At 48.1% G+C, this 27,903-nt stretch overlaps 1 protein-coding gene across 5 annotated transcripts in view; it reads right to left on the bottom strand.

The window, feature by feature from the left end:
* DVL1 (dishevelled segment polarity protein 1) overlaps positions 1-27,903 on the bottom strand; it is a 175,661-nt gene that overhangs the window by 66,739 nt on the left and 81,019 nt on the right. For all 5 annotated transcript variants that reach the window (XR_012665431.1, XM_048825160.2, XM_075121092.1 and 2 more), the window contains exon 3: positions 8,577-8,698. Coding sequence is in view for 4 of the 5 variants with exons in the window: in XM_048825160.2 (XP_048681117.2) it covers positions 8,577-8,698 (122 nt within the window). In the remaining variant the exon portion in view is untranslated. The remainder of the gene's footprint in view (positions 1-8,576; positions 8,699-27,903) is intronic.

Below are 27,903 nucleotides of genomic sequence, written 5' to 3' on the forward strand. Positions count from 1 at the left end.
TTCTCTGGAGAAGTGGCTATCAGGAGGTCATTCTGAAAGGAGCGCTAGACACTCGCTGGCCTTCTCAGGTATCCCTAGGGTAGCCATGAGTCTCATGAGCCATGTTGCTCACCATCCTGAGGGCTCAGTCACACAGTGCATGGGTCCTCAACCTTTACGGCAACGCCCCGTTTGGAGTTAGCAGCTTGCTGGGAGCCAAGGGCATAAACCACAACTGAGTACAGCCCCCTTTATGGCAGCCCTGCAGCCTAGGAAGACCCCAAATCCCAGAATTCATTGCTGAGATACAAAGGAATGGAGGAAGCAGCCTAGAGCATGCTGGGACTTGCAGTCACTCCGGGCTACACTGCCACATTAGAGAGGAGGCTGGTTGCCTGACAACACTGTGTCCTCCTCCAATCCTTACGGTACCTCAGGGACCCCCACTGGAATTCAGCAGTGCAGATTCCCTCCAAAGTACTGGCCCCAGCCACTGCACTGATTCACGTTCTATTCCTCGCAGCCAATTTACCCTAGACCCTCCTCCTTCCACCACCAGTCCATAGCCTGACCTCCCCTACCATGTCCTGCCTTTTCCCCGCTGGATCGGAGCACGAGGGAGAGAGCGGGGGAGTCAGGTTTTGTTGGGTGAACAACATCAAGGGGCAAGAGCGGAAAAGGGGCCAGCTGGGATTTAACCAAGCCAAAGCCCTGCCCTCCCCATATCTCTCGGCGGCTGAAAGCCCTCCGCTTCCCTCTTCTGCAACAGTGCCCCTAGAAGCCACCTGTCCACTCCAGCAATATGCCAGTGCCCAGATTGTCAGTGGAAATGTTGGTGTGTAAGTCAGGGAAGAATTCGGCCTCTAAGACTTAAGGCCACATTGTGAATCTATTAAAAACGAGAGCAATACTGGCTCCCTACTCCCGGCCTTCAGGGGGCTGCTCCTCAATACAGCTAAGCAAGGTTGCCCATGACCCCTGGTTTAAATAACTGAGCCAAACTGCAGCCTTTGCTAGCCCATCACTGGGGCTGTAATACAGAGCACTGTGCATGTAACCCCGTTTACGAGCAACCGTCTGTTTCAAGACCACTGCTGAGGAAATGCCAAAGTGAAGCTGGCCGGGGCAGAGGGGGATGAGCTCCCCCCGGCCCCCCAACAGCAGTAGCTTGACTGTATACATCTCCCTTCAGGCTCAACATGTTTTATGGGGCTCTGTCATTCTTACGTTTCATAAACGGCACTGGAGTACTCATGTGGAAGGCAGTAGGAAAAGCCTCCCAGAGGCCACAGCTCATTGTAATGGACTGATTTGGGGAAATTGACCTGTAGCTCCTGAAAACACCGACAGAATAGGATCTGACGTAGCCATGTGCCGCTGTGCATCTAGGGGCTGGAATGGCTTCCCTGAGAAAGGGTCACTGCTCGCAGTCACCTCAGGTACCCACCCCACAAACAAGCAGCCCCGGCTTGCGGGCACACCATGCAGCGGAGAGTTACATTTCATGTGTGTCTAAGTAGTTGCTTTGATGGCCATCATCACACTAGTATCCCAGCTCCACACAGTCATCAACAGATTTATTCTCGCAACACCCCAGGAGGTAAGAAAGTGCAATATCTTCCCCCTCTTATAGATGGGGAAGTGAGGCAGAGTCTAAAGGTAGGTCTACACTTTGACCTGGACTGCCATTCCACCGGACTACCATACCACTGTACATTCCAGCTGAGAAGACATACCCGCACTAGCTAAAACTCCAGTTTGAGGAGACAAATTACCTCTAGCTCGAAGTGTAGATGTACCCCCAGAGACTTGCCCAGGTCACACAGGGTGTCTGTGGCATAGCTGGGAATTGAACCCTTCAGAGTCTTGGCTGAGGGTCCTACTGGTAGGTCTCCCCTTGCTTCCCTCAGATTGCTGCATTAGCATTTTGGGGTGCTTTTCACCAAGGATCTCAAATGGAACATCCTTGCTTCACGAATAGATAAAATAAGGCACAAAGTAATTGCTAATTTTGGGGGTCCAATTTTTGACACCCTACAGTAGGGTTTGAATTCCAGCAGTGCTGAACACTGGCTGCTCCCGTTGGCCTCAATAGGAGATGGGGGAGGGGGGTCATCACAGCTGAAAATTGGGCCCTGCTGCAGTATGTCTAAAGTTGAGCATGCAAGAACGGAGGCACCCAAAATCAGAGGCCATATTTTAACACGTGGGCTCAAAAGAGAGCCAGAAATACATCCCAGATTTCTCGAGTACCAGGTCCTTGTCTGAACCACTAGAAAACACCGTTGTTGCCACCAACATGCTGAAAGACAGTCCAGAAACATGAAATATTTGTTTTAGGGACATAAAAAAAAAATCACACTAGTTACATCTCAGCAATACATGCTCCAACACTGACTCACCACTTTGCTCCTATCAGAGACTGAATGAATCTCTCTAGTCTAATAGCAGGTCAAGAGAGGATAAATTGCATACAGAGAATGCAATAAAACGGATACAGTTAATGACATTATGGAAGTGCTGTATTGATTACATGGATTCAAAAGGCAAAACTGTTATACAACTACTGTAGACCATCAAGGGAGTTGAACAGTGTAATAAGTGTATAGAGGACTTAAAAGAGGGTTAAAAGCCAATCATATGGGCACCTATTTAACAATGATTTTCCTTCTTTTCCTGGGGGTTTCTGTTTTATGTTCCATACCATGGTGAGTTGGGGTGAAACCATTAAATGAAACAGGTTAATCTTACTCAACCACTCCATAGCAGCTTCCGGCTGAGGCGCTCAGACATTTTGCAAACACTAGTTAAGCCCCATAATCTCCACATGGAATAGGCAAGTATTATCCCCATTTTAGAGATGGAGAAACTGAAGCACAGTGAGGTTAAAGGATTTGTCTGTGACAATCAGGAACAGAACCCAGAGGTCAGGAATCCCTGCCTGTGCTCAAATCACAAGACTGTTTCCCACCCAAATCAAGAGGAAAGGAGGACTGAAATCCACCGGTCTGAGCCCAGTGTTCTCTCCCTGGAATCACAAGGAACTGAACATGGAAGATACGCCCATCCAGCAACAGATGGCTCCTGCTCCATGCTCCAAGGAAGAGGCAAAAACTCCTTTTAGCCCCTACCAATATGCCCCATGGGGAAGGGAATTAGGTCCCCAAATGAAATTTGGCCACCAGTTCAACCTTTACATGCACCAAAGAGGCTCAGAGAAGCATCCTAACATTTGGAAACTTACAGGAACAGAAAACTTTGCACTGTTTGAGTTTGCTCCTAACTACCATAGTACACAGAGCTGTGTGGTACAGTGGATAAGGTACCGGATTGGGACTCTGGAGATCTGAGTTCTATCCCAATCCTACCACTACCTCAAGAGAAGAATTTAATCAATCCGTGCCTCTGTTTCTCAGTCTGTGCATGGGAGATAATGTTTACCCAGCTGTGCACAGTGCTTTCAGACCAGGGGATGAAAGATGGTTAATGCTAAATACTAGCAATAATCTACAGAGGTGCCTCTCAGATCTCGGCGGTTACGCCGCAGACCGGGACATACGCTGAGAAAAAAAAGAGACAAAAGCAGTATCAAATCGACCAAAACACCAAGCTTTGTAAAAATAGTGCATAACTTAAAGCCGATCTTTGACTGCCAGAAATCGCTCAAGCAGCATATGCTGCGGAAGGAATCCCCCAGCTTCTCATTAAGGCTGAAGAAACACAGGAGATGCCCTGCCAGTTTCACATGTGTGCATGTCTCTATTGCGAGAATGAGCCGGACACTTCAAACAGAAAGCGCAGGACAAGGGAATTCAAGAGACTCAAGCACGCTGCTCGGCGCTGATGCTAGTTCTCTTCCGCAGGAGCTGTAAAAATTAAAATTCTTTGAGGGGAAAAGGCTAGTGCCTCAGCGGTTCTCTTTCCATGTTGAGAAACCCAGGACAACAATCAAAGGCTGCATCAAATCCTCCTCACTCAAACCCACATGGGGACGACTGAAAGCAAGCCGGAAACCCACAAGATCTCTATGGACTTTCCTCAGGGTAGAAATTCAGAAGGGACCACGCTAGCAGCTTCCAAACCTGAGTAAGTGGGCCCCCAATGCCACTTTGCCGAGGTGTTTTAGTCCTGACCAACAGTTCCTCCTGCTGTTACGGTCCTGCACCCCCCCGCCCCCCCAGCTGTGCCACCATGCCTCAGTCCTGAGCCACAATCCCCCCTGGGATGCTTTTCTCTTTTGGGTCCGGTTATCACGGGGCGGTGGGGGGGAGAGAGGAGAGAAAAGAAAGATTCCTCATGGAAGATATTCCCTTCCTTTGTCCCTAAACAAAGATGGGCATCAGCAGGTTTTCCAGGCCTTCGTCAGTCAACCTCAGCAGCACCATCTAGTGAGTACAGGCAGTTACCATGCATCACCGGTGACCGGACACTCAAAGGCTGCCCGAGAAATCTCTACCTTGGAAGTGCAACGCTGCTGGTTTCCTCTCTCGCTGCTGGGAGGTCGGGTTTGCTTGCCAACATGAAAGGAGCACACTGTGAATGTGTGAGGGCAGGGATACTGGGCCAGGCCCTCCACCGGGGTAAATCAGCATTGCTCCATTGATGTGACTGGAGCAATGCCAATCTACACCCTCTGAGTAAGCGATCCCAGCTTGTAGTGCCAGGTTCTGGACAAAGCTCCGAGGTGATCATTTTCTAATCAGATTTGTATAGCCTCCTCTCCCACAGTATCCGAGTGCCTCACAATCTTTAGTGTGTTACTCCTCACAGCCCACCCCATGAAGCCGGGCAGGGTTACCTTTGTGCGTTTGGTGAAGACAGGCTATGCCAAAGGGAGAGCGCTCAGCAGAATTACTCCACCTCCATGAGAGGCAGAAGAGCGTCTCCCACAGACAGAGCGCTGTCCACACTGTGCTAAGTCGATCTAACTTGCGCCACTCAGGGAGGTGGCTTTTTCACACCACTGAGCGACGTAAGTTACGTCGATTTAAGCAGTAGTGTAGACAAGTCCTGAGGCACAGAAAGACTAAGTGACTTGCCCAAGTTCACACAGGAAGTCGGTGGCAGAGCAGGCAATTGAACCCAGCTCTCCTGAGTTGTAGATTAGAGTTCTAACCACTGAACTGTCCACCAGGCAGTTGAATTACGACCACACAAAAGCAACGTGTTATTTCTGCCCTCACTGAGCTGCTCATGATGCCAAGCAACTACATTCAAATATGATGAAAAGCATCAGAAAAAATAACCTTTTTGAATCCAGCCAAAAATAAATCCAAAGGTTGGGAACAGGACAAAAAAAACCCCTACAGCAACGAGGCGGCAGCTGGTGTGTTGTTTATCATTCTGACCAGTATTATCTCATTGTTGTGCTGCCTGCCAACCCGTCTGTCGACTTGAATCCATCTCCTCTCGTCTCATACTTGGATCGTAAGGTCTTTGGGGCACCGACTGTCTTTGTTCTGTGACTGTACAGCACCTCGCACACTGGGGCCCTCATCTACAGTCGGGGCCCCTGGGTGATGCAATTAATAAATACAACCACCACCAGAAAAAGGAGGGAGAAGAGAATCAGTAGACATCGGGCCAGCGGCGGTTATACTAAAATATACTTAAAATCTACAACTACGAAATAGAAAAAGGAACTGACACAGGTATCAAGGGGAGGGGGAAGCAATTCCTACCCTAAAAAGCCCTCCCCTCACAGAGGCCTGCTGGCCTGGGATGAAAGGGCAATCCCAGGCCAGCAGGCGGAGTACAAGTGCAGAGATCTGTCAATTACAGGCTGCGACTGAACTGAACCGCAAACCTCATCAGACTCCAGGGGAAGAACTCGGGCTTTAAAACAACTCGTCTACCAACTTCGAGCCAACCCACTACGTTGCGTCCCAGGACCCTGTCCTCAGCAGCTGGCCAATGTTCCTGCATTCTCCCTGTCTGCCGAGGCCAACCCGCACCAGGGCCAGCACTCCCGGCAGCAGGAGCAGGCGTACACAAACGATGGGCCACACACTTGGCAGTCCCCTCTCCTCACGTATACCCACGGCCGCCCACCCCACCAGACCCTCATTAGCCCACTGGCCCAAGAAATCCAAGCGCTTGCATTTCTTCTCCAGCCCCGATTTCTCCACGCTGCTGTTTGTTCAGCCAGATGGCTAAACGCCTCCATGTGCGGCGACAGCAAGTGTTGTCTCGTCGTCAGAACACAAGCCTGGGAGCCAGGACCTCCCGGCTTCTCTGCCTGACTCACTGTGTGAGACCTTGGGCAAGCCACGTCACCTCGCCGTGTCTCAGTTTGCCCAGCTGCGAAATGGGGATGCATAGATACTAAGGTCAGAAGGGACCGTTATGATCATCTAGTCCGACCTCCTGCACGACGCAGGCCACAGAATCTCACCCACCCACTCCTGCGAAAAACCTCTCACTTATGTCTGAGCTATTGAAGTCCTCAAATCGTGGTTTAAAGACTTCAAGGAGCAGAGAATCCTCCAGCAAGTGACCCGTGCCCCACGCTACAGAGGGGCGCTGGGAAGCATGACGCCCCATTGACAAAGTTCTGGGAGTTCGACAGACGGCAGCAGGCGCAATGGAAGAGCACAGCTGAATAAAACGGCATCTTTAAAACACTGGAGGTAAAAACAGGGAGTGCTGCACACGTGACCCTGTGCCACGAGTTTGAGGGGGTGTTTTTAAAGGCACAGTTAAAGCATTCTAAAACCAGCACATACTTCTATATATGGGTCAGGAAGAAAAGAACTAGTTATGCTAGCAGGTCATGTGACTGCAATTGTACAGGCTACTCGCCCACCAGGAAAGCGAAGCTTGGCCACAAGAGGGCAGCATAACCCTGGCAAGAAACGCAGGCCAGGCGAGTATTCCCCGGGATTTCTTCTCCTCCAGAAGGCAGCTTGGTGCTTAGCCCCCGCCCAGATAACGGGCTCGTCCAGGCAACAGACATCCCAGAAAGCAGGGGTGGGGGAAGGAGGAGGGAACGTGAGAACAGCAGGAAAGGACACTGGGTTTGCCTCTGCACATTGAGCCACTGGCTCACGAGCATTGGGGTTCGGCTCCCCCTCTGCATCCTTACTGGGATCCTGTTAATGTCACCAGTGCGGAGCCAAATGCGAAGGGCAGGGTCAGCAGCAGAACAAATGGAACAGCTGTTAACCCCTCTGCGCCAGGGGCTGCCTGCCGTTCGGGCCTGGCAGCACAAAGCCTGTCAAAGAAGCGAAGTGGCAAGATGTCCTGGCATCAGCATCAATGCATCGAGCACAGGGCATCTGGGTTGCCAGGGACAAGGAGAGGCCAGAGGCACTGAGAGCTCACTTGGCTTCCAAGCGAATAAAATGGGCAAACACAAGGGTTTCATGCAGCGGGTGGTTCACTTGATCAGGCTGGATTGGTTAATATAGCAAGAGAAACAGCACTGAATTTTGAGGTAGGTGAACCTGGGACTGACAGCCCTAGAGACTGATGGCTTCTGTTTTTCTGAAGGGAGGCAGAGTGGTCTGGTGGTCAGAGCAAGTGGGGAGAGGGGTCAGAATTCCTGGGTTCTATTTGCACTTCTAGGAGGCAGTGTGGCTCAGTGGTTAGAGCATGGGTCTGGGACTCTGGCACTTTGCTTTCTAGTCCTGATATTGATACTAACTTGACCTTGGGGAAAACGCCACTTAACTTCTCCGTGCATCAGATTTCCCATCGGTTTAACCTGTCGAGCACTTATACGCACATCAGAAGTTAGAATAATTCATGCAGTTGACAAACGGTGAGGGGCCTGAGATCCAAGATTCATATCCAGATTCCAACCACCCCAAAGGACTGGTGCACAGGGTGGCAGTTTTGAGTCTGGGTTTGGGAGTTGGATTCACTGGGTTACAGGAAAAGGAACCAATAGCGAAATGCAAATCCCAAATTCAGGGCTGCACTGATCTGGGGTTTCAGTTCAGGCCCCAGCCTAAAACTACAGGGCAGAATCTCAGCTCTCAAGCACAGCTAGCCTTTGAGGGAAAATACTTGCTGTTCCCTGGAACAGATCAGAAGGATCACTGGGTACTTATGCACTATGGTCTGGATCTTGCTCTCAGTCCCCACTCAAGTCAATGGGAGTCATTCTAGATTTACACTGGGAGGATCTGGCCCTGTACGTAGAGCTGCAGGTAACTAGGCTGCTATTCCACCAATGTACGTTGCATTCCATACAGTCAGGGTGATAGCGTGGGGAGCATTATTCCTTAAGCAAATTGCTGCTCTTTATCATAACGTTCTGCTGCCTGTGTATGCTACATAATTATATGGCACACGGTAATAAAAGGTTGTCATCCACATGCCACCCAAAGCATTTACATTCCTCCCCTTCTCCCCCGCAAGGTGGGTTTCGAAAGGACGAGCAATAAGGTAATTTCTCAGATGATCACATTTTTCCCTCCCATCCCCCTTTTTATTCCCCAATGAGCACAACAATATCAAAACAATAAAACAAAACAGGTGGGAAGCACCTAACACAGGGTGCTGAGAGCTGGGGGAGGGCAAGGCAGAGAGGTGGGGGAAGAGCCAGGGAAGTATTTTGCATCCCTTGATTAGAAAGAATAGCTTGGCCTTACTGAAATGAAGGAGGCCGTGAGTCTCCGATGCCACCCGTTCTCTCGATGGGAGGAGGGAGGTCCGTGTGGCTTTCAGCGCACTGGGAGCCCGTGTCGGAGTGGGAGCTTTCAGCCAGGACCAGCTGCAACAGAATAAAAGGGAGAATTAGATACACCCATACAGGTTTCCATGCCCTGATGTAAGGTGCTCAGCTGCCCCCTTGGTAGATTAGAGGCAGAGAGAACTGCTTGGCATTGGATTTTGATGGCTCTTTGCCAACCTTTCACAAAAGCCAGATCACTTTGGGTCCGAATGTGAAATTGGAACTTGTAGGGATTTGTGCAAAGTCCTTATGAGACCCACAACCCTGCAGCTGACTCAAAGCAAGACCGACATTGCTGGGCAGGGAGCACGTTTTGAGAGACTTAGGAAATTCAAAGGACATTGCAGAAGGAAACTTGTGACCCTCAGCAGGTCACCAGGACTGAACAAAACCCCTGGAATCCTCCCAGGCCTTCAGGAGCCCTTGGGAAACGCATGCACATGAATGCGCTGGGGGACTTTGCAGAACGCCCTGCCTTCAGTGACCGCTTTACCCGATGGGTTCAATCAACCCCCCGTGCTTACAAGGAAAATCAAAGCCTGCAAAATCACATGGCCCGAATGCAAGGCGTTGTTCCGTCAGGCACTTGGGCAAGAAGTGCTGAAGATTGAGGACTGGATCCCGGCTGTATGCACACAGCCATGGTTTGTTACACAGACACCCCCGAACATGGGGGAATCTGGGTCCAGATCCAATTCCATGGCTAGTCCTTATTTTTTACAAAAATCCCCTGCCTGAACACCTGGAAACTTTAGGAGGTAGACCTGAAATCCCCAGCTGGGTCTGAGTTTTGTGATTTAGGCCCATTTCCATTATAAAACGTCAAGGTCATTCCTCAACAGTGCCATAAAATCCTCAGACAGGCAGAAACAAATGGCAGTCAGTTTAAAAATCCAGAGGACATTTTTATTTTATTTTATTTTGTTTTTTTGCTTCACAGGCTGTGTGCTCTCAATAGTCCATAATGGCCTGAAACCTTCTGTAAAACCATGTTGCTATAAACGACTCTGTTCAAACCCCCTTGAATACCGACCTCTGCATTCATGGAAGCTACAGGCTGCTGGCAGGCAGCCAGTCAGGGGAGTGGGGAAGGATGCAAAGGACTCAATGTAGAACGCTCATGTGAAAACGGGTAATTGAAGAAAAGCTACAGCAATCAATCTTCTCACCACAAACAGGCAGCTAGACACAGCCCGGTGTGTCGGAGGCTTATACATTCCATTCTCATTACAAGGGTGTATAAATTCTGCAGATCCCCACCACATGGCCACTTCTTATTTTCAACTTCCTATCAACAGGAGGAAGCCTCGTGTATATGGATAGCAGGGATATTAGGGTTACACAAAAGACACATGGGTCCAGTCCTGTTCCACCAAACTCAGCGGATGAAACTCCCATGCAGAATCAGGCCCTTTGAGAGTAAGCCAATCAGGTTATGGATACACTGGAGCTAAACAAATGGGTTCCCCTCTTTTCCCTCGTTCCTAACTCAAGGTCTTATGTTGAGGGACACTGGAGGATGTTTGAAGTTGGAGACTTCTACTAACCAAACCTGATTTATCCAGCTGCCTTGTATCTACATTTCCCTATTCTCCAAGGTTTTGGAGGCCAATGTCTTTCAGTCTATTCCCCATCACCACACACACTTTTTTTTTTTTTTTGGGTAGAGCCAGGTGAAGCGAGGGCTACTTCCATCTTTACAGAACCTTGCTAGTGTTGGAGAAAGCCACAGTTAAAGCACACAACTAGGAATCAGATAATCTGGGTTCAATTCCCGGCTCTGCTGGGGATTCTGTGCAGCCGTAAATGAGTCACTTCATTTCTCCGTAGCTCAGGTTTTCCCCTCAGGCTGGTGCGAGGTTAAATTAATTCATTAATGTTTGTAAATTAATTTATGGCCCTTGGGTGGAAGGGGCCATAGCTGGATAAAGGACGCTTAGAATCAAACCAGAAGCGGTTTGGACCCAGCTTCCATTTCAAAACGAACTCCTGAAGTTTGGGGATTTCAGATTAAGGGGTCAAGTTTTGCTCCAACTTTATTTCCAACAGAAGGGGCAAAAATAGGAGCAATATTTTTGTTTTAAAATATAGATTAGATTTATTGATTATTATTACGATAGGGAAACAGCCCCTCGTCCCACGCTATCCAGGCCGCCACACGTCAGTTGGAGAACACAGGAGGCAAAAAGGCTTGAAAACCTGTTCCATTTTTTGTTCACTTGTGCAAACTCCTCCTGTTGCAAGATTTTATTTATAGTGTGGTCGTACTTCGAGGCCCGAAAGGAGGACATCAGAGTCCTGTTGTGCTCGGCCCTGTATACACACAGCAAGAGATAGCTATTGCCCCAAAAGAGCTTACAGGCCAAACAGACAATACCCAGGGTGGGAGAAAGGCAGTTTGAATGGCATCTTGAACAGATGGGAAACTGAGGCACAGAGCAATGAGGTGACTTGTCTAAGGGTCACCCACGGCGTGCGTGGCAGAAACAGGAATTAATCTGGGATCTTCCAAGTCCCATCCAGTGCCTTGACCGTGAGAGAGCATCCGTCAGCCTCGTTTCATCGGTACCAAATTTTGTCCAGCGACAGGGAATTCGGATTAACCAGAAATGACACCGAGGACATTTCTTTCACATGGGCTGCTGATCAGACGAGATGCCGACCATTTCTGGCCACGAGCTCCACTTGAACTAGTCACCTAGAGGCGAAGGGGCCCATATCCTATTACCAATCCCCTAAACCATCTAAATCCCCTTGCCCGAGTCCCTCCACACAACACGATTAAGAAATCTTTTAATTAAGTAGATGCACTAATACCAACTAAGATTATCACCTCTCACTGAGAGGCCAAAGGTCTCAGTCTCTCTCCATTTGTAACGGGGCATAAAAGCTAAACACAGCATAAACGAGCTTGACCGTAATTGGTTAATTTATCAAAGGCTAATCCTAATATAATTCTTGGGTAAATACTAGCCATCAGTGCAAGGGGTGCGGGGGAGGAAAACCGGTGATCATGGCAGGCAGCACGGAGTCCCGAAGGGGAATAGATCATAGAAAAAGGCAGGCAAGAGACAGATGGACATAAAAAGGAGCAGTTTGAATACAAAATGGTTCTTCGAAGCCAGCTATATTACTCATCAGACTCGTACATCACCCAAAGCTAGAGCGACGGGGGGAAAATATGGAAGCGACACATCGCGTGAGTGATCCAAATAACATGCCGACAGGAATCTGTTTAGCGCCGGGAAGGCGTCTAGAAGGTATGGTGGCATTATGGAGACGGAGGTGACTCTCTGAGCAAGGCCTGTCCCTCAAGGAATCCCTCTGCAGGGGAGAACGTTTGCACGAATCAAACCAAGGAACACAAAAGAAGAAAAGAAATTGGGCGTAGACACGAGACCCGAACACTCCTCACACCTCGTCCCGCTCCCAAATCAGACTGAGCTACCCAGACCAGTCTAGTGCCATTTGCTTTGAAGCGGGAAGATGCAAAAAATTCTCTCCAGGCTTTCCACAGAGGGGAACACCTGTCCTAATTACGTGCAGCCACGTAACAAAGAGGCCGAGATGAGCTGACACCAAGACCGATCACTTCCCAAGAAAAACGGAAGTGACACATTTTAGCCGGGACTGTCAGTTACCCAGCAGCCCCGCGCCCTTGGCCTGACGAGCTAATTGTGCTGACGAGGTGGCACAACACCTGGGGCTCTGGTGCACACACCGAAGGCCGCTGTCAGCTTTGCCTGATGTTAGCCATGGGCTCTATTTTAGGCATAGTGCACCTGGCCTGGCCTGTTCAAAGGGACGAAGGGCCACACACCCATTTCTTATCAGCATTCGATAGGATTGGAGTTCCCAGCTCCCTTAGACTGCTTTGATTGTCCCAGACCCAGTGGAGGTGCAGAAACAAGGACATACAGTGCTTTTCTTAGCTAACTTAGCCTCTCAGCAGCACCCTTGGGTGGTAGGATAGATATCATTAGCCTCATTTTACAGATGTGGAAACCAAGGCACAGTGCCTCAGAGATTTGCCATAGGTCAGAGGTATCATAGAATCATAGCGTTGGAAGGGACCTCAGGAGGTCATCTAGTCCAACCCCCTGTTCAAAGCAGGACCAATCCTCAATTTTTGCCCTAGATCCCTAAATGGCCCCCTCAAGGATTGAACTCATGACCCTGGGTTTAGCAGACCAATGCTCAAACCACTGAGCTATCCCTCCCCAGGTAGTCAGTGGCAAGGTGGGATGGAACTCAGGAGATCCTGATTCCTATATGTAGACCATAAGACCATGCCACCACCCACTAGAGACAGAAGAGGGCTAGCCAAGTGGCCTGTTCCATCCTTCCACCAATGCAGTGGCTTGACCCACACCTACCAGAACCTGCCCAATTTGACTGGGAACTCCGCATAGACGAGCTCGCTCTATTGATTTCTGGTACCTCCTGTTGGCCAGCACGCAAAGCCTGAAAGAAAGTCGTGACGATGTCAGTTGTCAACTGAAAGTTAATTCCCACGAGAGGATTTAGAAGGGCCGACAGAGGGCAGCCCCACCATCAGTCAGGAGCCTGGGGTTAAGCCTGGGTCTCTTTGGAAACCAAACAGTTGCTCTCCAGGCAGGGAGACAGGTTATTATTGGAGCTGGTCAAAAATTTTTGTTTAAATTTGAATTTAGTGGGGCAAGAAAATGGAGAACTCTTTCTCCGAGCTAGAGCTAGTATTACCTAATGGAGGAAACATCACCTAGTGCTTAGAGCACAGACCTGCGAGCCAGAACTCCTAGGTTCTGGCCCAAGTTCTGCCACGATTTGCTGCGAGACACTCAACAAGTGACCTAATGTGTGTGACACAGTTTCTCCATCAGTCAAATAAGGATAACACCAAGGACTAGTGAAACCCAAGGAATCAACATTTTAATGCTTTGAAATCCTTGCAGAAGGCCAAATGCAAAAAAGTGTTTGCATCTTTAAAGGGAAGGGCTTAGCCCTGCAAAGCAACGAGGAAAACTCCTGCTGATCATTAGAGTTTGTATGGCCCAGCTTTGGGGAGAAAAGGGGAGGATGTGAAACTCAAACAGCTTTTTTGAGGATATTGGAAGTGTCAGGAAATCCCTCAAGTCTGGCAGCACCTGAAATGAGTTGGGAGGGAGACCGTTTAAAAGGGCTTCAGAAAGTGTTCTTGCTGCTCTGCCAATCTGGGGCCTGGAGGGTCCTGCAGGATGACCTGACTTTAGCAAAAGGCCTTGGAGCGATTTAGTTATTAAAACAAAATCATTTGCTGTCCAGATCCGTGTCGGCTGACAGCTGGTAGGGCATGTTCTGCCGTTCGCCGAATCTTTCATCCTTCACTCCTAGACATCCACATTTGTGAACATGGGAAATAAAGTGTCATTCAATATTTTGATGGCTGTAAACCAAATTAACAGGAATACGACGAAGGAGCTTCAGGAAAACACCCGCTGTACTACTGCAGGAAAGGAAACCTGCCCCAGGCGACCAAGCTGCAGTTGGATTAAGACAATGGCTCAGGCTAGCTGGCTTTCCACAGTGGTCAAGTGGAGTGGAATCAGAAAAGTTACACATAGTACAGCACCTAGCACAATGGTGTTCTGAATCTGGTTGGGGCCTTCCAATGCTACCATAGCACATGCTGTAAGAAAACAGCTTTCCAAATGGAGCGGGACAGCTCTTTGTTGTGACAGCACAAGGAAAAGGAATTTTGGAGCAAAGTGAGGGTGTTGCAATGTTTGCTGCTTCTGCACTCTGGGATCAAACAAAGGGCTCGTGTCATGCACTGGGGTGCAGGGAAATCTGTTCTGTCTTTTGTAAAGCTCATTAAGGATTCATCATTTCTTTCTACAACGAACGATGCCAGGCAGAGATCTAAGTCTCTGATGGGCTTTGCTTGAAGATAAATCACATCCCTTTCTCTTAGAGAGCTAGAGTGTATCGCAAAAGGTCATTTTGAAAGAAAAAAAAGAACTTGGTATTCTGTTTGGGCATTATAGGCTTCTCAAAGTGTTTCCAGAAGAGCAGGGTTGTTAACTCCAGCGTCCTGGCCAAATGCCAACTCCAATCATTACCTTTTGCCCATCAAGTTCCCCCTGCAGTTTCAACTGGATACAGCATCCTGCTTCATTTCCTGCCTTATACTGCAGCTGTGCTGTGTGTGGTTACACGGCGTTCCTGTGTTGCTGCTGTGTTCCACCCCAGAGAAGGCTGCATTTCAGTGATTGATGAGGCAGACCCTAAACCTCTTTTGCCTATTTCACCGGGGTGAGAATTAATAAATGTGTAACCAATTATAATTGTTGCTTCACGTAATGTTTATTTAACTTAAAGTCTGTTTCACGAATTAACACAGTGAGATCCTCATATTGCTAAGATCTCACCACAGCACCTGCTATTAAATCTTTGTAGAGAGATGAGGAGAGCTTACCCATTCTGCGTGAGCTACAGAAAGGGCCTGATTCTCCTCTCCCACTGTTAATGCTGCAGTATCTCCGCTGACTTTAGAGAGTCACTTCTGATTTACAGCAGCACAAGTGATACCCAGTGTCAGGCTCAGAGGATGCAGGTTAATACTGTGAAGCTTAGCAAGAGTCTACGGTAAGAGTATCACCTGTGATCTTTAACACTGATGGAAGACTCACCTTTCTTTCTGCATGCTAGGCATGTGTAAATGACCTCCTTTAGGGTGGGCTTGGACCTTGCACAGCTGGTCGATCCTTGGTGTATTTCTAATCAAGTCAGTGGAGCTACACCATTACACCAGGGTGAATTTGGCCCATCGTGCAATATTCTGGCCACGACGTCGTCTTTCACTCCTCAGCACTTCTCTACACTAGTGAGGTTAACCAATTAAAATGTCCTTTAACCAATTAAAATGCACTGGGCAACCAGAGGCGAAAGCAATGTAATTGAGTCACTAGGGGGCAGCGATCTAAGTTACCCCATTAATTTACACGGGACTCAATCCAATCAAATGCCTGAATGGATGCACCCGTCAGCCATCCCACCTGAAAGCTTAGCATAGGCACCAGGAAAAACCTTATGCTGGCTCAGGGTGACTGTAGGTGCACCGAATCAGTGGTGGGTAGGCTAGTGCAAATCTACTGGTACACCATCAACTGATCGCTCAAGTGCACGTAAGTCCGAAGGTCCCATTTGGAGTCAGAGACGCGAATAGCACACTGGCTTGGGAATCAGGACACCTGGGTTCTAGTCCCAGCTAGGCCACTGACCTTCTGTGTGACCTCGGGCAAATCACTTCACCTCCCGTGCCTCAGTTTCCCACCCCACCCCGTGTCATATTATTTAAACTATAAACTTCAGCGCAGGGACTCTCTCTTGCTATGTGTTTGTACTGGGCCTAGCACCACGTTGGCTACTGTAACACAAAGAACGCCTGCCTCACCGCAGAACCTCTGAACTAGCCCAGGCCACAAAACGGAGGAAGAGATTTGTTAAGGTGACCCATAGCTGAGGCCACGATGCAATGAGGGCTGGGTTGGTGGGGGTGTTCGTAGTACAGTTTGCTCTCACGCCGGCTGCACTTTACTCTTCATCAGTAGTTACTGAGCTCGTTGGGCTGAGAACCTAAAACATGCAGCTTCTTTAGAAGTCTTATTTAAATCTCTCAGCTCTGCTGTGTGAAATGTTGAAGCTCTTTGCATCTCTGCCCCCTTGAGGACAAGGAGGGAGGGGGAGAATAGCAGATGCATAAATACCTAATTAAGAAGAGCCGTTAGTCAGGATTTCTGCAGACAATGCCGTAACTTCCACCTCTCGTTAGGGGCAGAGACTCATTATTTCATACGAAGGCATAGTTCCATTGGCTGCCGAAGGCAAAGCCCCAGAGACGTGGCCTATTGTCCCGAGGAGCAATGGTTCTCAACCAGGGGAACATGTACCCCTCGGGGTACGCAGAGGTCTTCCAGGGGACACATCAACTCAACTAGATTCTTGCCTAGTTATACAACAGGCTGCATAAAAAGCATTAGCGAAGTCAGTCCAAACTACAGTTTCACACAGACAGTGTCTTGTTTATACTCTGTATCCTATACACTGAAATGTAAGTGCAAGATTTATATTCCAACTGATTTCATAATTGTATGAGAAAACAAGCAATTTTTCAGTACTAGTGTGGCCGTGACACCTTTGTATTTTTATGTCTGAGTTTGTAAGCAAGTAGTTTTTAAGTGAGGTGAAACTTGGGGGTACACCAGACAAATCAGACTCCTGAAAAGGGGTTCAGTAGTCTGGAAAGGTTGAGAAATCAATGCCCAGGAGCACTGCCCGTGTGGGCATCGATCCCGCAAAGGGATCCAACCATCCACCTGGATAGAGTCAACAGGACTCCCCAGAGACATGAGGGTCTGCCCAGGCAGGTGAGGGACACAGGATTTACTTTAGGGCCTGGGACGGGAGACTGCCCCAAGGACAACCCAAGCTACTCGGCAAGTTGTGATGAGGATTCACTAGGCACCATGCCGCCCTCTGACCCTGCAAACACCTATTACTGGGGGTTAGCGCTTACTGTGGTCACCAATCCCTCACTGGGCTCTGGGGCAGGCTCCGGGGAACTAGAGAACAAATGCCAAGCACGGGCTGCTGCGGTCAGAGGAGCTGTGCACCTGGATGGGTCTTTCAGACGAACTGAAACACAGGTAGGATGACCAGACAGCAAGGGTGAAAAATCGGGACAGGGGGTGGGGTGTAATAGGCACCTACATAAAACAAAGCCCCAAATATTGGGACTGTCCCTATAAAATTGGGACATCTGGTCACCCTAAACACAGGCCTGACCATCTGTGGCTAGTTAAGATCCTGGGTCATTTTCATAATAGGACAATTTACCCAGGTATCCTGACCAAATTACAGTTGGAGCAACAACTTCCTTCCTCTTTATATTCCCCCTCCAGTTTTGATAGGAGACTATGTATTTCATTTCATCCTCAGGTCTGGTTCTGAATTTTTGCCAGAGGCTTCTATTTTATATACCAGGCAGAAGCAAAATCCCTGCACTTGGGCAGGCTCAAAATCCACAGGGAAATGTTTCAGCGTGGGCCCATCTGTATTCAAGGCAGAGCAAAGGTCTCTCCCACTACGGCACTGAGGGGCAGATGAAAACATGCACGTCCATATGTTCTAATCTAGCTTGATGACCTTCACTGCCACTGTATCCTACCCCCAGTGACTTCAGTGGGGTTTGGGTCAGGCCCCAGCTTCACTGCTCGGTCTGTTCAAGAGATCTTTGGTGCAAAGACAATGTCATCCTCACGTTACTTGGTGCCAAGAGCGCCAACAATCATCCCATTTCCTATCAAGCAGTCCTCTTCCCGCCAACTTCAGCTCTTTCTCCAGATTTTTTGCAAAATATCTGGCCTCCCTTCAAACTTTTATTTCAAGAACACACTCTTCTCTCCACCCCCCTGGCACAAGTCTGGGAAAGCTCTAAAACGTCCTCAATTGCAAAGCTTGGAGGAGCTCAAGTTCGCATGCCGCTGACTGTGTCTACTAAAACAGAATATCAGCCCATGATTCCTCAGCCCTGCATCTCCTCTGACATATGGCAAAGGGAAACTGACTATAACAAGGGTCTCTAAAGTGACTGGAGACAGCTGGGCTTCAGCGTTCACAGCCTTAGGGGTCTCCTTGCCCCTTGTACGAGGCATGTAAGCGTAGGCAGGACCATCTGCTTTCATTAGTGGGAGAATAGCTCCCCTCCCCTCCCCCTCAGTGTCCGTTTCACTTCTGTGGCCTGATATCTAGGAGAAAATAGTCAAAACTAAGTTTTGATCTTTCCACCTAACCCCCAATCTGTCCCCCCAGTGACTGTACCATTAGCATCTGCCTGAGTGACAGGAAGGCCCAAGGAGCCGCTTTCAGCTCCTCTTCTGTCCTTGATTTTAACATCCCTGCTGGATCCAAGCCCCATCCCTCCTCCCTCCTAATTCTAAATTGGAAGAGAGGAGGGTCCAAGAGCACAGGGGAGAGGACCCTTAGGACAGGATTGTGCGGTTACTTGGAAAGGCACGTGTACAACTGAAATCACTCCCCTGAATTAGGGGTTTCATTTTTGTTATTTCAAATTTCTGTAACTCGCTCCCCCGAGGCAAAACGACGGCCGGGAGATTTTAAAAGGAATTTGAACGGGAGGTGGGGGTTTGGCTAACAGGATCAGAGAGGGCATGCCAAGCTCATGGAGAGGACAAAAGTAGGTACTGGGGCCGGCTGGAGTATGAACAGAAACAAGGCCACAGACATACAAATGGTTGGGGCCAAGTGATGCAGGATCTTGCAATTGCCACCAAGAAGTGGACTCACACAAGACCCTATTTTCAAGAGCTCCGCACCCACAGCCAGGGACAGTTTTCAAAGTTCTCAGCAGCTCCCACTCGGGCACAAATGGCCGGATTTCCAAGATGTTCCTGTACCCAACACGCACCCCGTCCGCCGAGCTTTTCGGAAAACACAGGCTGCGCTGGGGAAGGTCAATGCACCGTAGAGCAGAATCGCCTCCTCCCGCCCTGGCCTCATGAATCCAGACTCAGAATATTTCTCCCAGCAAAACGGGCACAAGGTTCAGTCCCCACCGCCAAGAGCAGAGGAGCACGTGAGCTTGTATTCTGACAGGAGAAGAGAAAGGTCCGGCTGTCATTTCTTTTCACAAATTAGAATCAGCAGGAAGCAGCTTGTTTGGATTATTTAGATTCTGCATCCGCCGCCTCAAGTACGCGCTAAGAGACACTGGCTCTTCGCAACGGATCGCTGAACAATCCCAGGTCTCCTATGCAACCCTGTACGGCACAAGGCTGCACGACTCGACCGGACAAATGCAATAGCAACTGCCCTGCAATGCAGCGTCTGGAAGTGCACATACAACAGACAAGCAGTTAGGTCCATTGACAAAGCATTATCTCTTGGCACCGAGATACTACAGCCAGAGAGAGACCTAGGTATGACCCCACTAAGAGCCAATCAGAAATTGGATTCATCACAAACCAGTCCCTCAGCCAATTGTTCTCAGATGTCGCAAAGCTTTCCGAAAAACCCCGGATAACGGCCAACCCACCGTGTGCACACTGCTGGCCTCCTGGCTGGTTCTGAATCGGCAGCTACCTGCGGGCCAGTTCTTTTCAAATTCCCAACTTCAGTGGCCAGGCTGTGAAAGCACTGCAGGATTGGGTGTGTGTACGTGTGTGTGTGTGTGTACGTGTGTACACGCCCTCCCTCCCACAGCTGCCACTGGCTTTTCCACAGCCAAAATCCCCAGCAAGGTCCCAATCCTACAAACCCCGGAGCAAAGGGATAACTTTGCCCATGTAAGCAGTCCCCTTGGCATCAAGGGGAAGGACCCCCGACTCGTGTTGAAGGGTTTGCGGGACCAGGGATCAAGGGAGGCATTTCTTACAGCAGAGCAGCTCAGGGGAACGTGGGTTGGTTGGTTTACATTCAGTTAAAACTTAGGCTTTGTCGAGAGGAACGGTCAGGGCCTGGCAACCCGGGATGTAAATCGACAGTGCGCTTGAGCACTAACTAGCTCTCGGGACCCCGCTAACACCCATTACAAGTCCCTAGCTCACTTGGAGTCGCTCGGTTTTGAAGTGGGAATCGGGCAACGCACACCAGGGACCTGCTAATGCAGGGACCACACTGCCAGTTTGTGTGCAATACGCCAGGGCATCGGGGCTTTGCACCCCAGCTTGCTGTGCACTCAGACCACATCTACATTTGAGCTGGGCGGTGGGATTCCCCGTTCACTTAGATGGACCCGGGCTAGAGCTGCTCGAGTTAACATGCTAAAAATATGAGCAGAGCCATGCGGCAGCTAGGGTTAGCAACCAGAGCACGTACCAAGGGGTCGGAGTGGGAACACGCAGGTAGCTGGCTCAACCGCTGCCCATGCTGCCCCAGCTACGCTGCCATTTTTAGCACCCTGGCTCGAGTGGAATTAGTACATCTGCACGAGCTGGGAACCACATGTCCCAGCTCAAGGGGGAGGACACAGTCTAACTGTTCATATAGAAGAGTGCTAAAACATATGGATTAAGAATTTCAGAAATGCCTCGTGAATTTGGGGCAGCTTAAAGGGGCTTGATTTTCAGAGGGTGGGTGCTAAAATATTCTGAAAATGGGGGTCCCTTTAAAGGGTCAAGTTGGGCACCCAAAAATCACTGGCCACTTTGGAAAAATCTTGGCCAGGCGTCACACAAATCGCTAGTAGAATACTGCAAGATCTGGAGGAATATAGAGAGGTGTGGGGAGTCTAGAAACAGACAGAAGACTATTTGAATAATTGTACTTCATAGCACATTGGAAGATATATATATATATAAAAGCATCACATCTTCTAAATGCAACTTCCATGCTTCAAAACATCTTTATAACCTCTTTCAAACGTCTCATCAGATACACCAACTGAAAAACAAAGTTGTTTGCAAACCATCTGAGGTTAGGAATTGAGGTTTGGGAGTTTGCCTGCATCTATTTTAATTTTCAAAGGGTGTACAATGCATGTTAAACTGATTAAGAAGCAGCCTCACCAAAGCGAGAGCCAGAATGTAATTTAAAGTCATGTTGCAAAACAAACAAAGTTGATTTGTGATTTAGCTCACCAAAGGAGGAGGTCGCACTTTACCCTCAAATACAGCTGACAAGTAGCATCATGGCTTGGATTCAAATGCTAAATGCAAAATACACCGACACACTCATCCCCAGGGGTTCCCACAGATTGCCCGAGAGGACAGGTTCATGTGAGTGGCATATACATAAGAGGATCCATTTTCTTAGCAGCACAGCTGACAATTCCTTCCTATAAGTCCTGTAGATAAACACACACGCACAAAGGTCTTAGATCAAAGCCCACTGAAGTCAGCCGCAAGATTCCCACTGATTTCAATGGACTTTGGATCAGGCCCCAACCCATCTTTCATCTTCTGTCATTGCCCTATGAGCTGCTAACGTATTCATGACAGATGAACGGCTACACCAGCCCACGCCGGCTGCCTCCTGTTTACTCCCTGTGCACGCTGATCCCATAAGACTACGCGCCACAGACGGGATGAGGGAACTTAAAGCTCCAGTTACGAAAGCCTGAAATACCAGTAGCTTGGCCTCCTGGGTTATCGCCAGGACAGAATCACTGCTAGGACAAGAATCCGTTCTCTGGTGCTTGAACTGTTTGGCAGATTGTCCATGAACTTGTGCTGCTATGGATGTAGAAGTCATGTCCCCCCCCGGAGTCGCTCCCAGTCCTGCAAACAGGCTGCAGTGAAATCCATTTTTGCAACAATAAATATACAGGTATTTCACCCAACAGCTCCATATGGCAGGGACTGGCAGAGGGGAACAGTAACCAGACTATACACCCCTGCTCATCAGCCCCAACCCCCCTCCCTCCCCGCCAATCAACAGCTCAGCTCCTGTCACTGTGGGAGAGGAGGTAGGTCTGTCTGCCCCACTTCCATTCCCAACCTCTGGGGAATGGGAATCTTCTGAGCCCTCCTAAAGGCCCGATTCTCTTCTCACGTCTATGCTCTTCACGCCTCCTGTCCTGCATCAATGCAAAACTGGTGAGAGCAGAATCCGGCCTTACGATCTTGCCTATACCCGCACTTTTTCACATGCTGCTCTGCCAATCCAATTCAGTCCTAATCTGCAGAGAAATCTATTCCCCCACCCACCTGGTACCTTGTGGTTCTGGAGGAGGAGGGGGAAATCTTTCTACTCCGAGTTTGCTGGCTGGCTCTGGGTTGAGGCCAGTAGCAGAACGGTCTCTTGTGATAAAATCCAGCCAGACTCCTGGCCTCTGCTCTTCACCCGTCATTTCGTTCAGTGGCCACACATTTTGTCAGGAAGATGGGCTTACGCTTAAGACACTAGCCTGGGACTCAGGAGATCAGAGTTCGACTCCACCCCTGCCACGGACTGCCTGTGACGCTGGGCAAGTCACTCCACCCCCCTGCCCCCCAATTATAAAATGGAGATAATGGTCCCATTGTCAGCTGTGCTCATTTGAGCTGGAAGCTCTTCAGGGCAGGACCTGCCTCTTACTGTGCAGATGAAAGACGGGCACGTAGTTTAATATTAACAATCTTTATACTGCGCTAGTGTCTAAAGGCCAAGCAGGTTGGGCCTCACTGAGCAGGGGTCTTACAAATCCAGAGTAAGCGACAGGCCCAAATCACTTACAGTCTCAAAAAACCCCCGTAAGATGGAACAAGTGGATGAGACAAACAAGCAGGCCAAGGCAGGGATGGAGGAGGTGGGACGACAAACATAACAGGAGGCATGCAATTGTTCGCCAATCAGGAGCGGCGATTGTGACTCGCGGGTATAAATGAGCACAGTTCCAAAGCTAGGGGAAACAAGCAACAGCTGAAGGGTTGCAAAGCCTCTTTTTAAAGATATCGCCTATGGAAACCAGTCCAGCATGTGACGCCAAGATCAAAGCTCCTGCCTATGACAAATATAATGATATAGATGTTATTTAAAAAAAAAAAAAAGACGAAACTCAGAACTTTCTAAATGTCACTCGTCTTTTAACTTCAAAGTGTCAATAGCGGTTGCACCTCCCTCTGGAGAAAGAGAGGAGGGGAATACTAAGCTACTTCACGTATGCCGAATGCTCCAGGTTTTAAACATTCTGCCAGGATGTGGAATGTCCCGTCCCCCCCCCACACACACACACAAAAGAACTACAGTGGAAGAGCCCAGTTATCACAACCGACTCAATGGGAGAGTCAAGGCGTTTGCTGTAGGTAGGCTTTGCAGAGTACTTTAAAAAAATAATAATACTTTCAGCAGGTAATGTTGATGCTTATTTTTAAGCATTTGTTTTCTATTTTCATTGATTTAAATTTTCACATTTGCACAACATGATGGGCTTCTTTAAGCATTTTTTACTTTTATCCATTTCAATTCTTTGTTGTGAGAAATTGGGTGGTGGAAAAAGAAGACAATTTAATGACAGCAGACACAGATTCAAAAAGGTAAAGCTTTATAACTATTAAAAACAAAAAACTGTCAGCATCATGTCAAAAATCTATAAGCTAAATGGCCTTAAATCAAATGCTAACAAGTTTACGAGCAGCATTTTTCTTACTTTGCCTGTCTGTAAATTTCAATCATCAGGGATGGGAATACATTTTCATCAGTGCATGCCTGCACGGTGAAATTGACGTTCACTGACATTTACCAATAAAAATCTAACCCTTCCAAGCCTAGCTATAGGCAGACATGTGATTTAAACAGCAAAGGAAACAAAGGCAGCTCAAATCCATTGTGTGGGAAGCCAAGTACTGGAGTAGTTCATGCTGAAAAACATCCATATTCCAAAAGAGAAAGCTGTAACGAGGCTAGGTCTGAAATGCATGGATGCAAATTATATATTCAGTTCAAGTGACTGGGATATTAAAAGGTTCTAAACTGTGAACAATTAATTTACAGTAAGATTAACATAAGCCTCCTCCAATAATTAGCGGCAAGGAGAGGCAGATAAGCATTGCAATTTTATGGGTTTAGTGCGAAAAAAGTAATTTGCAATTGGCAATGCAGGTCAGGCACAGATGTTTCAACTGATAGTTCAGCACAGTCAACCGCAGCGCTTGTCAACATCATCTTCTGCAAAAGGGTGTTGTAAACAATCGGTAAGAGGAGGGCTACAAACAGAATCCTAGCTAGTGGGGTACGAACAGAAACTTAGAGACAAGTTTACGGATGCTGGGTGGTTCTCAGTCTTTTGAGGCAGATATCAGTTTACATTGCCTGCACCAACCAGTGCCCACTGCCTTCTGTTCAGTAGCTCATACTTACCCCTCCGTGGAAACTGTTTGCTTGACAATGAATTACCACATGCACAGCTGAATGGCAGCTGGACAAGGGGCCAAGAACAGACTCAACACTAATAATGTGGAGAATGGGAGACTAAGGCACTTGTTGCAAGAGGCTTGGCAATACCACTGGTTTGGAATAGCTGATGTAGGGCATCCATTTGCTTGTGCTTTTTGATCTTTGCAATACTAATGTGCTCTCTAGCCTTACAGATTTGGTTTCTGTGACTCCGCAACCAAACTGACCCTGGACTGGCACTCAGGACAATAAAGACTTCTGCTCCATCACCTGATGAATCTCATTTCATCTAGGGAGGAACAGACAAACAAAGCCGATGTTTTTCCTGGAAAAGCGAAACAAGCGACCAAGAAAGGAGCATTGTCTGGCTTGGAGGAGCTAAGCCATGGACACAAATGTCCTGTTCCCTGATTTCATAACCATTAGCCCAGATCACTGCATTACAAGTATCAGGAACACCAAGAGCGACAGAAAGGTGGTGAATACCTCATCATAGTAACATTTAGCACTTATTAGCCGGCCTTGATAAGGGGCTGACAAACAATAAAACAATTTACAAAGACTAGCCCAAGCTAGCCAACTGCAAGACGCGCAGAAGCAGCATATCTACAGCTCTTCGGCGGGGCTCTACCTTATCAGCACATGGAACGGAAGAACAGTTTGGAACAGTCAGGGCTGGTCTACAGTTAGAAATTCTGAAGTAGTTATAAATCCCCACGCGGACATTCTTATGCCAGAATCAGAGTGCCTTTTCCCAATGTAATTTAATCCACTGGATTCTGGGCTAAATACTCTGGAATCACTGTTTTGGAAAATGTTCAAGTATACACTATCCCTCAGGGATGAGCATCCCCCTAAAAGGTTCAGCGTGTGAGTTCAGAGGAGTCATGCATAGCCCAGATCCGGTAAGGCTGGTTAGATCCTTACAGGCCCAGACGGAAATAAGGATCTTCCCAGGGAGTTTCAGTTGCTTAGGAAGGTTGAAATCAATGCAGGAAACTCTCTCAGAAAAGAAGAGACAACACTTCTCTGAGCTGCAAATGCTGCTCTTCACAAGCGGTTCCTTTTCCAAGGAGTTTGATTCTTAAGGGTTGGTTTTGTGACTTCTTCCTTAAAAACCCATCTTTCTACATGACCTTGTAGGAGACCTTTCAGCCATTTACATATTCAAAGAGCTGTATAAACACATGAACTAATTAATACTAATTAATCCCCATGTTGAGAAATACTATGCCATCAAGTAATTAGAAACTTCGTAATTTCATAACATGCTTGCGCAAAGCAGGGGGCAAAGTTAAGGTCACATGTGCAATCTTAAATTCTGCACTTCCTACTGGAATGTGCAGCCTTAAAGCTCCTTTAATGTAATTTTGTTTGGAATACCCCCATGTAGAAGCACAGAACAAAGGGCGATGGCCCTGATCCTGCACTAAGTTCCTTGCATTGCAAGTCTCTCTGCTTGGAGCTCTGCAGGATTGGAACCTTGCTGTAAAAAGCAGGGCTGCTACGTCCGCTCACCACTACCTGGGGATAATACCTCAGCGTCTCCCTTTAAGGAGAAACCACATTCAGCACTGCTCAAAAGGTCCTACTGCGTTTTTGCTCTAGAGCTAAAAACTGCAGCCATTGCAAACTATCTGTGTCAGGAAAGCGAAGACCCCTATAATTCACAGACCCAGAGGCCTGCACTTCTCGGAACGGATGGCTACATGAAATAGTACAACCAGGTTAACACTAATATTCCTGACCTTGTCAGTAAAGGGAGACCAAGTGCAATTAGGGGGCCACTCCAGACTTCCTCCTGTCAGGTATGATGAAGGGGTTTCCCAGTCCCCACCCAGTCATGACTCATGAATTTTATGAAATGGAGGCCGCCCAGCAGGTGTTGATCCCTTTCTTCACCCATCACACACAGTCCCTGCTCCCACAGAAGTCAACAGCCCAGGACAAGGCTCACTGGGCTTATAAGAGGCATTGAGCTGGATTCTGCACCACTTAAATCAATGGGAGTTTTCCAATTGACTTCACTTGGAGTGGAGAACACTCAGCACCTCCCAGGATTGGGCCCTCCGTATTTAACGGCAACCTCTGAATGCCGCCGTCGTAACAAAGTTAATGAACACGCTACCTCTGTCAGCGGAGAAACCGAACACACGGCCGGCGCTGACATTTTTGATGAGCCCAATTAAAACGTAAAGCTTCTGAGGTTTGTTTCTCTCTTTTCAAGTACATCTTGACATCTGAATCATTGGAGACATGGGCTCTGGTAGGTTTTTTTAGTCTCTTTTTAGAGAGTTTCATTTCAATGAGCCACAGCGTTTCTCCTTTACGTTCCCATGCTGCTACTAACCACCCCATTAGAAGGTTAAAAAAAAAATCAAACGTTATACACTCAAAAAATTCACTCGTCCCTCAAACAGTCCTTCTGGTTGCGAGGCTCCCGTTTAAGAAAGGGGAAAGACGACCTTATGATTAGGAACTGGGCTGGGATACAGGAGAGCTAGCTTCAAATCACAGAGGCACCTGGTGTCAAACCAGCAAGTCCCTTCCCTCCCATGCTGCAGTTTCCTACTTGTAAAATGGGGACTGGATTCCTTTGTCTTGTACTTATTTAGATTGCAAGCTTTGGGGGCAGAGGAGTCTCTTACTATGTATCCATACAGCACCTCCAGTGGGGTTCTGATCTTGGCCAAGGGCTCTAGGAGCAACCATAAAGTAAGTAGCAGCCGCTTTCCTTTCATGTAGGAACAGATGGGAAAAACTGGAATAAGGGAGAAACCCCTGGATTATCTATTCTTGAAGGTCTGGAAAGTGGCCAGCACCCTCTACTTAAACTAAATCATAATTAATAATAAAACTGAGGCTCTTAAAAAGATGTATTTCAGAGACTTTGGGATTCCACTGGGACTTTAAAAAAAACATATGTAAAAATATGTAACATTCATCTCTCACTGTTCATGTGTAGATCCCAATGCACTTTGCAAAAGAAACCAAATATCATGATCCCCATTTTACAGATGGGAAACACAGAGGCACACAGCCAGGAAGCGACCTGCCCATTGTCACAAAGCAGGTCATTGACAGAGCTGGGAACTCAGGTCTCCTGAGTTCAAGACTCATTCCCTTATCCACCACCTAAACAAATGGGTTTTTGTAACAGCGAAAAACAGCAGCAGCGCTAGAAAGGGGAGTGGGGGAACAATCCAAGTCCCTTTAATCCTTAGTATGGAGAAATGGATTTTCCAAAGCCCTAAATATAACTACCTTTGCAATAACATCAAGTCTGCACAGGAGGGCTCGCACAGTGCAATCACCCAACTAGCTGACTTAGACTGAATCCAAAATTCGTCCCATTGCCAGAGCAAAACTAGGGATCTCCCACCCGTCGTACA

Source organism: Caretta caretta, chromosome 18, assembly GCF_965140235.1.
Source record: "Caretta caretta isolate rCarCar2 chromosome 18, rCarCar1.hap1, whole genome shotgun sequence".
NCBI lineage: Eukaryota > Metazoa > Chordata > Testudines > Cheloniidae > Caretta > Caretta caretta.